This window comes from Ustilago hordei (assembly GCF_900519145.1).
Source record: "Ustilago hordei strain Uho2 genome assembly, contig: UHO2_contig_05, whole genome shotgun sequence".
In the NCBI taxonomy this organism is placed as follows: Eukaryota; Fungi; Basidiomycota; class Ustilaginomycetes; order Ustilaginales; family Ustilaginaceae; genus Ustilago; species Ustilago hordei.
This window is the reverse complement of record NW_024545279.1, coordinates 258,252-269,879: the sequence shown is the minus strand read 5'-3', so window position 1 is coordinate 269,879 and position 11,628 is coordinate 258,252. Positions and strand designations below refer to the sequence as shown.

Genomic DNA, 11,628 nt, shown 5'->3' with positions numbered 1-11,628 from the left:
CGATCCCGATCCCGATCCCGATCCCCAACGTCGCGAGCGCGCAGTTCGTGGCCCTGTGTTTGTGTCGTTCGAAAAACACATACACGGAGCTCACAGGTTACATGTGTGTGTACCATATTCACACTCAACCTTGCTTAGCGCTCGTCATCATCCTCTCACCATCCTCATCTCAGCCCGAACATCGATCATCCACAGCGGCAAAGCTGCAAGAGGCTTAGGCGTGTATCTGTACATTATCACAAGCAGCCCCTCGCTAGAGGCATCGTTCAACCGAACATCTTGTTCCTCCACAACAATCACGAACAACGACATCTCCCCAGTATTGGCTCGTCCGGCAACAAGGCAGCTTCAGCATGTTGATCGGCTCATCATCTTGAACCTCACGTAATCCAAATCGGTACTCATCCTCTTGGAAATGCCGCTCGCCAAGTCGCGACAGCCTGTTGCATTCACTTCGACTTCATCAGCGCATCCGACCACAACTTCAGTTCGATCCAGACCGACGACCACCACTGCCGCAGCTGCACCACAGACAGCAAGTCCGGCACTGCAGCTTGAGCTGCCACCGCCACTTCCGACCATCACTGAGCTCCAAATTACGCACCGCATTCAACCGTCGCCTCAGCTTATCGCGCGGCGCCTCGTCTCTCTTGCGCGCTCTTTCCTTTCGCTTCATCCAAATGATGCTACGCCTGATCCACTAGATTGGGAGCTGGACCTGTGCTCTGCGACCTTCTTCGCCATTTATGCTGTCTGCCTCGACCCGCCTTCCACCGCGGCTCGCAGAACACTGGCAAGATGCGCTCGTCTTGGCGGCTTTAACATTGTTCTTCCATTCAGCCCTTCCGGAAGTGCCGCTTCTGCATCTGTATCGGCTGCCAAACTCAGCTCTCAGGATCCTCATGATCTCGCAGGCGCTCAAGCTTGTATTCACATTCTCCAACAAGGCTCAGCCGCCACCTTCCAGGATGCTGGAAGCGCAAGGGAGTATCGAGATGCCTCTCGCACCCTTTCTAGGTCATCAGATGCTATTCAGGTGGCAGACATTCTCAAAGACAAGGTGCTGGGCAAACGCAAAGCTATAGATATATCTCGTCAAGATGTTACTTTGCCTCAACTCATCTCGACGCAGTCTCGTTTTCACTCTCAATTGCAGACCGATGACGGCTACCAAGCGGCCAGTCGAGATCGCACCGACGACGCACGATCCAGCTTCTGCAAGGCCCTCGAGCAAGACCCTTTCAACTGGCGGGCCTGGACTGGACTTTGCGATACAGGCTATGGCGCTGGCTCTGCTGACAAGCACTTCGGCGACTCAACTCTAGAACGGCTCTATACCAACCTCGTCATAGAAGTGCAGACACCGTATTCGTCCATGGAAGCAGCTCTCAGGGTATCAGCGCCCTTTTCGACCGAGCAACCTCAACCCTCCACTATGATCCGCAAAGTATCCGAAGATGGCTCCAACAAGAAGCTCAGGGTCTCGTCAGAGGTGCCTCCTCTTCCGACGTTAGGAGCTGCTGCGGCTGCCCGCTATGGTGCTGCCTCCAAGCCTATGGACAAACTCACTCCTCCCTTGCCAACCACTTCAGCTAGCACCGTCACAGCCACACGCCTGCATCCAGCTTCTCGAGCTCTCTCCGCTGCACAGACCAACACCCACCATCTCGAGCCCATGTCTACTGATCAGGACGACGTCAAAGCTTCCAAAGTCGGCACTCTAGCTACTCGTCCCACTCGCACTACTACCGTGCGCACTGCCGCCGTGTCAAATCCTGCAACGAGCCAGAATGGTCGACCATTGCGCTCCACTCGCGGCAATTCCACTGCTCCCGTATCCGGTGCTGCTACACGTGCTGGTGCCGCTCCCAGCAGAGCAGGAGTAACAAGTGCAGCTGGCAGCGTCTCATCCACTTCATCAGGCTCGTCCACTTCGTCCATATCGTCTCGTACGACTGTCACGACAGCTCGAACTGCCGTCTCCACACGCAGAGTCGCTACGTCAGCGCCGAATCAAGCTCCGTCCCGTAACCGAGCCACCAAACCGGCTACCGCAACGATTCGGGCAAACACCACAAATGCTACAGCCCCGTCCACAAAGCGGACGACGGCGACAACAGCAGTCCGTCCCACGGCATCCTCTACCGCGGGCAGCCTTAGTCGTCCAGGAAGCGCCATGTCGAAAGCCAGCTCCACCTCAATGAGTGGTCCGAGCTCGTCAGCGCGTACTAACGGAGCCCTCGCCTCGAGTCGAACAGCGGCCGAAGCAATGCGTCAGAAGGAGGAGAACGACGTCAGGCTGAAGCTCGCCCAGTTGTCGTCTCTCCGAGAGACTTGCCTTCAGCAACTCACTACTCTGGCACACCAGCACGCGGCAGACAGATACGTCCTGGCTCTACTGGCGCAGGTCGGAGAAGCATACCGACTTTTGCGTGTATGCGAAGGCGACAAAGCTGCTGCTGTGCTCTTACAGCCTGTGCTTGCGGCATTTGGCGCTGGGTCAGACGGGAAAGCCGAGAAGAGTCAACTTCAGTTAAGCGATGCGGCTGAAGAAGGCTCGCTCGTCACCCCGTTCAAATCCGAAGCTTCCCGCTTAATCGACCTTCAAGTTAAAGACAGCCTACTTCAACACCTTCTCTTGGGTCGAAGCTACGCCGAAAGCTCACAGTACGCCTCTGCCGAGACCCACTTTACCGCCGCTCGCAAGCTCAACCCGTGCATTGCCAGCCATATGGATGTCTATTCTCTCGTCCTCTTCCATCTCTCGCGCGAGGTCAAACTGTCCGCGCTCGCACAGCACTTGGCTATGGTTGCTCCTGGCACTGCCTCCACTCACATTGTCGTCGGCAACGCCTTTTCATTGCAAAAAGAGCATCAGACGGCTTTAGTCTGCTTCCAACGCGCCGCGGCGGCAGCACCGGAATACGCCTACGCTTTCACGCTCGCCGGTCACGAAGCACACGATCTGGGCCTGCATGACGAAGCAATCGCATACTTCCGTAGCGCCATTCGATGCGACCGTCGACACTGGAACGCATGGGCTGGTCTTGGCCGAGTCTACCTTGGTATAGGTGAACACGAACACGCAGCATGCAAGAGTCTGCAACAGGCCATCCACATCAATCCTGGCAACCACATCTTGTGGGACCTAGTCGGATGGACATTCTCGCTCATCAATGCACCAGCCAAAGCACTCGAGTGCTACGATCGAGCAATCGAGCTAGCACCTTCCGCATCCGTGTTGACATACTTACGTCGGGCAGAGTTGCTACTGCAACATGGAGATACGGAGTCGAGCCACAGAGATCTGGTCCGAGCGCACGACTTGGCACCGGAGGAGGCGAGCATACACATCCTGCTTGCTCAGTCGTACATGCGGTTGGGCGGAGGAGCATTCTGTCATCTCGAAAGCTCTGGTGCTGGTGGATCAGGTGCAGCAAAAGCAAGTGCAGCACGACGAGTGTCAGGCGTCATGGCGCTACCATCCGCGTTCCAAGCTGAGATTACACACCATCTCAGTGTAGCCATCGACTTGGACCCTTCAGTGCTGCGAGTAGTCAAAAGCATCTGCGAAGGATACAAGACTCTCCCGGGAAGCAAGTTGAGCATCCATCCTCACGATCTCACTTCAGCTTCGTTTAGTCAGTCCCATCTCTCTATGGCCGATTCCGGGACGTACAACCGATCAGGAATGGAAAGCGAGAGTCAAGCTGTGGATAGTCAATTGCAGATGGGAGGACATAGTGGAGATGCACACCGAAGCTACAGCTATAGCAGAGGAAGTGGGATGGCGGTCAACTCAACTCCGCAGCATTCGCATATGCATACAGGGATCAGAGTCCCATCCGACTTTGCAAACAGTCATCCACCATCTGGTGTCTACGACTCCAGCAGCTTCTTGAGCATTACAACGCCTCTTCATAGTGGGAATAACATTGTGTTGGAGGATGCGGAAGTGTCATCATAAGCAGTCAACTCAAAATCTTCGAACCTTTATGGTCGTCTTTTGCAATGTCTAGTCAGTCACTTGCCCTCATTTCGACTCCTTGTGCTCCGACGTGTGACGTGTGACGGATGTAGTGAGTGGCGTGGTCTCCGATGTGTGACTGTCCGGCCGATATGTGAAAAAATTGCTCCGACGTATGACGGAGCATGTCTCGCACAATGTCTTCTGCTGACTTGATCAACACACAAGCGTGACACAAAACAAGATCTTTGTGTTGAGCTTGATTTGAGGTTTACATTTGATTTAAGAGGCAATGCTTCTCTGGCATTTCCACTGAGGGTGCGCATTGCATTTACGGCATCTACTTGGAAGCCTCCTTCTGCTTCTTAGCCTCGAAAATAGCGTTGATGCTCTGCCAGACGACCTTGGGGCTCTGGCTTGCGTCGACAGGAGCCCAGATGCCCTGCTTTCTGTAGTAATCCGTAACAGCAGCAGTTTGGGCGTGGTAGGTGGACAGACGCTTCTTCAGCGTCTCTGCGTTGTCGTCCGAGCGCTGGATGAGGGGTTCACCGGTGACATCGTCGGTCATTGGCTTCTTGGGAGGGCTGAATTCCTTGTGGTAGCTCCTACCCGAAGCAGGGTGAATCAAACGACCGGTAATACGGGAAATAAGCAAGTTGTCGTTGATCTTCAACTCAACCGCATGGTCCAACTTCTGGTTCTTCTCTTTCAACATTCCATCCAACTTCTCTGCCTGAGGAGTGGTGCGGGGGAAACCGTCGAGGATGAAACCAGCCTTGCAAGCAGGGTTGGTCTCAAGCTGGTCCTTGATCATGCTGACCATGATTTCGTCCGAAACAAGTCCTCCCTGATCCATGATCTTTTTGGCCATCTTACCGAGTTCGGTCTGCTTGGAAACCTGTTCGCGAAGCATGTCACCAGTAGCAAGGTGGCAGACGCAGTTGTTGAACTTTTCGAGGACCTTAGGTGCCTGTGTACCCTTACCGGCACCAGGGGGGCCGATGAGGATCATGCGAACACCTTCCCGAGAACCACCGGTGATGGAAGAAACGGCGGAAGAGGCCTTGCTCTCAAGCTGGGAGATCTTCTCGTTGAGTTGGGAAACGAGGCTCTTGAGGTAGGAAAGCTCGGTGGAGGAAGAAGAACCACCACCCGAGATGGTGTCACCCTTCATGCCGAGCTCCTTCTTGACCTCGGACTCCGAGGCTGTTGGGTCGTCGTCGATTGCAATGTGGAAAGTCGCATAGGCGGGCAGATGGGGGAAAGGTGAGATGGTCAGCGACTAGAACTTTAAGCATGAGTAAGCTCTCTCGACAGACGCTTCCAGGCGTGTCAAGGAGGGTGATACGTACGAGGAGGGAAGGGGCTGTCCCTGGAACCGCGAGTAGTGGTAGTAGCCATGTTGTGCGATACCTAAAACGTCGAAGAGATGAGTGATGATGGGTGAAGAAGAAAGGAAAAGAGAAAGGGCAACACAGAGCTGTGGAGAACTTGCGCAAATGAGATCGCCCATCGGTACCGACCAAGCAAGGGTCAGAAGAACAGCCGCTCTGTGCGGGCCAAGAATTACCGCGTCGCCGTGTTGTGCGATCTACAGTCACACCCTCGAGTCTTCTCAGCGGTGCACTGACGCACACACCTCCTTCTCTCGGTCTATATCGGCGATGCTTCCTCCCGCTCAGTCCATTCTCTTGATCGTCTCGCTCGATTGCCATTCGATTTGTTCGCGCTCCCTACTGATCTGAGCCTCAGGCAACCTGTCCTCACCATCGTCAAAGGTGTAGCACTTGTTGAAGGTGCTCTGTGCGTACGATCCGTTGCAGGACAACAACGAGAAGAATTGAAAGGGGGGCCGACCACACGAAAATCCGGCTTCTGCTATTCCTCCGATCCCGCCCATTCCTGCCAAGAGGTTGCGATTGAGTACTTTTCATCTTTCGTTCTGCGATCTTCCTGGCTCGGCTGAATCACCATTTGGTGGAGGTTTGTAGAGGCTAAGGTTAGAAACACGTGTTTTTGTTCACGCGCCTTTGGCAACCATTTTTGAGCACCCAAAAAAAACATGTGTTTCTAAAAACACATTTGCAACAAAGGTGGCAATTGGTTTGATATAACATGTATGTTGTCAATACTGAAGCTGCCATCAGTATCATGTTAACCTCTGTTTGACACTCTTACAGACAATAATGGTCAATCAAGTGTTTTACAGAAGGATCTAACTAAATATGACAATGAAGCCAGATGCTAGGGTGGAAAAGATGTGGTCAATTGACCACATTGCCTGGCCAACCAGCCCCATGCCAACATTGCATTGTAGTCCTCAGCTGTCCTCTTGTGGTGCCTGGAGCACACAGTTGTGTCCTCCTGCTGTTGGCTGGTGGAAGTGAACAGCACCTGAAACATTCTCTCCCAAAGATCATGCACCATTGAACTGCAATGCTGTGTCAAGGCAGGCTGGGCTGTGCCTTGTGTACTTGCTGTGCCCTTCTTGTACTGAACTTGATTTTCCTGCTGTTGACTCTGTATGTCCCCCCTCTGGATTGGGTTCATGCTGAGAGTCTCAACTACTTCAACAACTTCTTCCTCAGGGAAGGTTGGGCAAAGGAGTTCTGCAATGTTGTCTGGGCAATTGTATTGGCTTGCAAATGTATGGTTGACAATGCATGCTTGGATAGTCCTTGCTGCCATCTGTCACAGGGCCAGCGCAGAGATCATAAGCAGCCATGCTGCGCAGCTGCCGAAATGAGCTTGGTGCATAGGAAGCAGGACTGGTTGAGACCCAGGGGCTCCAACCAATCTCATCAAGAATGGTCAGACAAAGAGCTGGGGGCAAAACCTCATCAAGAATGGTCAAGACAATGGGTTGCAGGAAGTTTCACCAAGACTGGCCTGAGATGAAGTGGATCAATCGGTCTCATGATGAGATGAAGACACTCCAGTAAGACCATAGGGCCAGCCACTGGGAACAGGGGACAAGAAGACCTTGCCACCTGATGAGGTGGGAGAGTAACCCCTGAGTACAATGAAGGCAGCATAGGAGGATCACCACCTCAGCCAGAGGAGTAGGAGCAGGAAGGACTCAGATGCCAAAGGAGCCAGATAGACAAGGGTAGACAGAGAGGCCACACCCCTGCATGGAGGGGGGCTGTGGTGGAGTTGACACCATGGCAAAAAGATATATATACACCCCCCCATCATAGTGAATGAGTGGATCTGGCATCCACTCTATTCTTAACTAAACTATACTTTACTGTAACATATACTTAGTTGTTCTGTCACATAGTGCAATCACAGACTGTTGCTACTAATCCAAGCAGGTGTGTCATATCACCCCTCACTGACATTGTCTGTAGGCAGTAGTTACTGTGGTCCAGATAATCATCTCTCCAAAGGCAGTACTCATACTGCAGTCTGGGCTTCTCTCACCAATTTGCCATTTGCTCATCGACACCTTGAACACTTGTGTCAAGTCAATGGATTACCATCCCATATATTAAGTGTTCTGCAACAAGCAGGAACTGACTGTGCTGCATTACCACTGAACTGAGTGTTCACAGCAGTTAGCCAAAACTCACCAAACAAATAATCCTTCAAGCAGTCTCAGTGAAAGTGGCTGACAGGTGCATACTCAAGAGCACTCACTGAAACTGGTTGAAATCACCCAAACAGGTAGCTTTCGGGTTCCAGGCACATGACCACTGACACCATCTTATGATCCTTGACACAGTACATGTTCCCTCTGTACCCATTGACACACTGAAATTGATTCTTGAGGTAGGCAATGGCATGTTCAACCCAAACCTGGACTCAAGAGAGAGAGTAGTTGAAGAACCACAGGTCACGGCTTTTCTCAGCAGCTATGTGTGAGAAGGGTCCAAGTGTGAAGGCAGATTGCTGTCACTGGGTCTGCGCAGAAGACCCTGGACATGCATTGGATGTGCAGTGTGTGCACAAAATGTGAAATCGGTCAGAACGAGCCCATCCAGCAGATTTTGCCAAACATACTGCGAGAAGGACTCATTGATGCATCACAAGTCAAGCAATCACATAGGAGCGACAGGATAGCCAGAGGAGGCTTGTCACCATTGTTGGTGGCGAGCAGAGACATACAGAAGGAGACCATATGCAAGGAAGGGGCCTGTCATGGGACCGGATGGGTGCGCAGGAAGAACGGAGCTCATATGAAGAGATCTTGCGCAAACATCATGGATCGAGCAAAAGTGGAGTTCCAACAGAGTTCAGTGAGATTGGTAGGATCAACAGCTCTATGGCATAACTTGTCATGATTGGTAGGAACATGGGTCTTCCTACAGGAGTTGGTAGGACTAGTAGTATCATGCTCACTACAGAAGATCTCACAGGAATCAGTTTGAGAGAGGCCTCTATTGCTGATAGGGCAAGAGGATGACAATGAACAAGGAGAGGTCACCACCAGATGAAGAAGGGGCTTGACCGGACAATAAACTTAAGGCAGACTGGTGGGTGAGATGAGTAGGAGCATGCATCACCACTCAGATGAAGTGGGACTGGCCCCTGATGGAGATGAGGCAGCGAGGGGCCCATCCATCCACAGGTGACAAGGGAAGCAGTGCCAATGAATAGCATCACAAGGTGGATGGAGAGGATAGGAGGGACAAGGAGGAGGAGCAGGGTTGAAGAGGCCTCCCAGAACAAGAGCAGTGTTGCAGGCGATGCTGCAAGAATGGTATATAACCATGTTCCTTGTCATAGCAAGTGAGTGGATCCCCATCCACTCTACACCTTACATCACTAGTTATAGCTTCACAGAAAGTATAGTTAGTATTCTGTCAACAGTTGCAATTGCAGAGCATTGCATCTAACATAGCACATGTGTTGTATCACTGCTCATTGACATTGATCGACACCAAAGGCAGTTCTTACTGCAGTCCAGCTCTCTCAATCATAGAACTGAAGGCAGTCATACACTGTGGTCTGGGGATCACCTCAAGCACTCAGTTGACACACTGGACACTTGTGTCAGTGACAACAAGCATTACTCACACCAGACCTTGGTGTCATAGCAACCCATCCATTGTTATTGATTGTGCTGAGCTACCTCTGGACAGAGTGTCCACAGCGGTCAGTCGAAACCTGCAATAGCAAACCAACTGTCACAGGGCCAGCGGGCCAGCGCAAGAAGGGTGCGCCAAATTGACTGACAGCATTCATGGCAATGTCACACAAGATCAGCAGATCAACATATGAAGGGTGCACCAAGTTGATCAGCACCAAATCATCAGGGATCAATGGAGCTAATTGGGCTGGTAGCACATATGATTTATGAGATCAACTGAACTCTGGGTTCCAGGTTAATCTCATGAGGATTGATCAGAATCAGCCAGATCAGCATGCCTCAGCAAGTCAGCCAATATGAGCAAGTACCAGGAGATTCAGGAAGGAAGGTACTGGCATTAGAAGGAGAAGCATACAGAGATAACCACATGTAGGAGCAGGGGACCGAGCTCAGCATCATGTGGACAGTTACTGCTTGAGGGGTGTGTGCATATAGCCACACAGGACCAAGCACAGGGGGTGACTGCATGACCAAGGGGTTTGGTCACAAGGTCCAACAGGTGGCTAAGGGGTTTCACAAGATAAGGACAGGAAGGTGGTCACTGGTGAAGAGAGAAGGAAATGGTGGACAGATTGGTTAAACAAAGAGGAGGAGCTGTGTCGAAGGGGTCATCACATGTCATCAAGTGGAAAGGGAGCATGAAGGCAAAAGGGCAGTGTTGCATAACCATTATGCTGTGCAGATGGTAGGGGTGCAGCATCAACAGGATCAATGCCAGCAGGAGAGACAGTGTCAAATGGGGGACGAAGGCCCCTCAAGAGGAATGGGATAGGTGTCACAGGTGACACCAATTGAACACATAAATACTCTCATTTCACCATAGCATATGAGTGGATCCTCATCCACTCTACATGCTACTTACTTACTTACTTACTTGACTCTTAGTTTCATACCATTGCAATAGGAGTGCTCTTGCAATGACCCTCAAACATGTGTGTTGTATCACCATTAGGTGTCAACTGTAGGTGGTGTCTTCCAGACACTTGCAGTCCAGTTCTCAACTGTAGGCAGTGTTCTTCAACACTTGCGGTCCAGTCCCTTACTGTAGGCAGTGTTGCTTGACACCTGCAGTCCAGTTAGTTATTGTAGGTGGTGACTCACACCTGCAGTCCAGTAACTCCCATTCTCTGTAGGTGATTAACATATTGTGGTCCAGACAACATCCAAGAGCATTATCAACAGTACTGTGAACACTTGTACTGTAGGGAGAGGGTATCACTCACTCTCCAACAAACAGTGTATGTGCCATGCAACCTCTGAATGGAGTGTTCAAGGTGGTCAGCCAAGACTTACCAGTCAAAGATGTCTGGTTACATTTTAAGTTGAAACATACCAAGTAGACCTTACTCAATCAACCCCATCTATACTGAACAAATAACACCCAAAACTAGTCTCTGGTGCATGACCGCTTACACCAACTATCACATATTAGAGTGAGAAAAGTCATAGAGGCCTTCTACAGCAGATCTCAATCAAAATAATAATACACGAGACTTTATCACATAACTCGACGGGATCTGTAATAGAAGCGGTTCTACTACAGAGATCAGGTTTCAGGCACGAAGAGGTGTCCACACAACTCAGCAGCAGCAGCAGCAGCAGCAGCAATGCCAAGAAGGTGCTCATATGAGACAGGAGGAGCAGGAGGAGTATGAGCAGTGTCGCAGAGGTTATACACCTCTTAGAAGGAGCAGGAGCAGTGTCGCAGGTGACACTGTATACATCTATATATACACACATTCTCTTTGTCATAGTAGACAAGTGGATCCTCATCCACTCTACACTTTAATTATCTTATTGGACATCTGATTGATTGTGGTAGTGACAGGAGATGGGTAAGTGAGGATTGTGCTGCTGCCTGTTGCAAGTGAAAATGTAGAAGGCCCACCTTCTTCTTGTGCTGTGTTGGATGGGGGAGTTGGAGAGGGGGAAAGAGAAGCATACTGGCTGCCAGCATCAAATACATTGTTGGTGATAAAGGACATGGTGCACCAGTGTAATGAAGTAATGAAGTTGACAAGGAGGAAAGCAAGTGGGTGCACATCTGCACATCATTTTGGAGAGTAACCAAAATGGTGAGGTCATTTTACCTGGTCTGGAGGTGTCTTTCCAGAAACATGTGTTTTAGTTGAGGAATTTCATTTTTCTTTTGTGCAGTTATGTTGTTAATTCTATCTACTAGCTTCTATGTAAGTTATCATATATATACTTGGTAATCTCTTCCACATGTGCTAGCCTGTGTTGAGCCATTTGTTGTGTTGCTCCTGCATTGTCACTTCCTGCATGTTAGTGTGACAATGCTTATGCATCCCACATGTGCTGCCACCTATATGTGTCTTTGCCTCATTGATGACTTGCTTATCTTCCATGGACCCCGTGACGCTCCACGGACCCTGTGAATCCCGTTGGAGTATCGACGCGTCTCCCTCAACTGTTTTTTCAACTTTGGGTGAGCTTACATAAGATTTTTGTGCAAGATAAAAAACATGTCAAAATCGAGAAACCCGTGTTTCTAAAAACACAAAAAGTTTGATACCGCTTGTAATTTTTTTTCTGTTGGATGTTG

At 50.6% G+C, this 11,628-nt stretch overlaps 3 protein-coding genes across 3 annotated transcripts; 1 reads left to right on the top strand and 2 right to left on the bottom strand.

The window, feature by feature from the left end:
* Window positions 1–415: 415 nt before the first annotated feature.
* On the top strand, window positions 416–3,967 carry UHO2_03084 (uncharacterized protein; the record flags this gene model as incomplete). The annotated part of the gene is made up of 1 exon (XM_041558000.1): window positions 416–3,967. The coding sequence occupies one exon, from the start codon at window positions 416–418 to the stop codon at window positions 3,965–3,967; it is 3,552 nt and encodes a 1,183-aa protein (XP_041413934.1).
* A 340-nt stretch (window positions 3,968–4,307) lies between these two features.
* UHO2_03083 (putative ADK1 - adenylate kinase, cytosolic) lies at window positions 4,308–5,368 on the bottom strand (the record flags this gene model as incomplete). Its single annotated transcript, XM_041557999.1, has 2 exons — window positions 4,308–5,173; window positions 5,320–5,368. The coding sequence occupies 2 exons, from the start codon at window positions 5,366–5,368 to the stop codon at window positions 4,308–4,310; spliced, it is 915 nt and encodes a 304-aa protein (XP_041413933.1).
* Window positions 5,369–6,211: 843 nt separating this feature from the next.
* UHO2_03082 (uncharacterized protein) lies at window positions 6,212–6,655 on the bottom strand (the record flags this gene model as incomplete). Its single annotated transcript, XM_041557998.1, has 1 exon — window positions 6,212–6,655. One exon carries the CDS (start codon window positions 6,653–6,655, stop codon window positions 6,212–6,214), a length of 444 nt encoding a protein of 147 aa, XP_041413932.1.
* Between the last annotated feature and the right edge of the window lie 4,973 nt (window positions 6,656–11,628).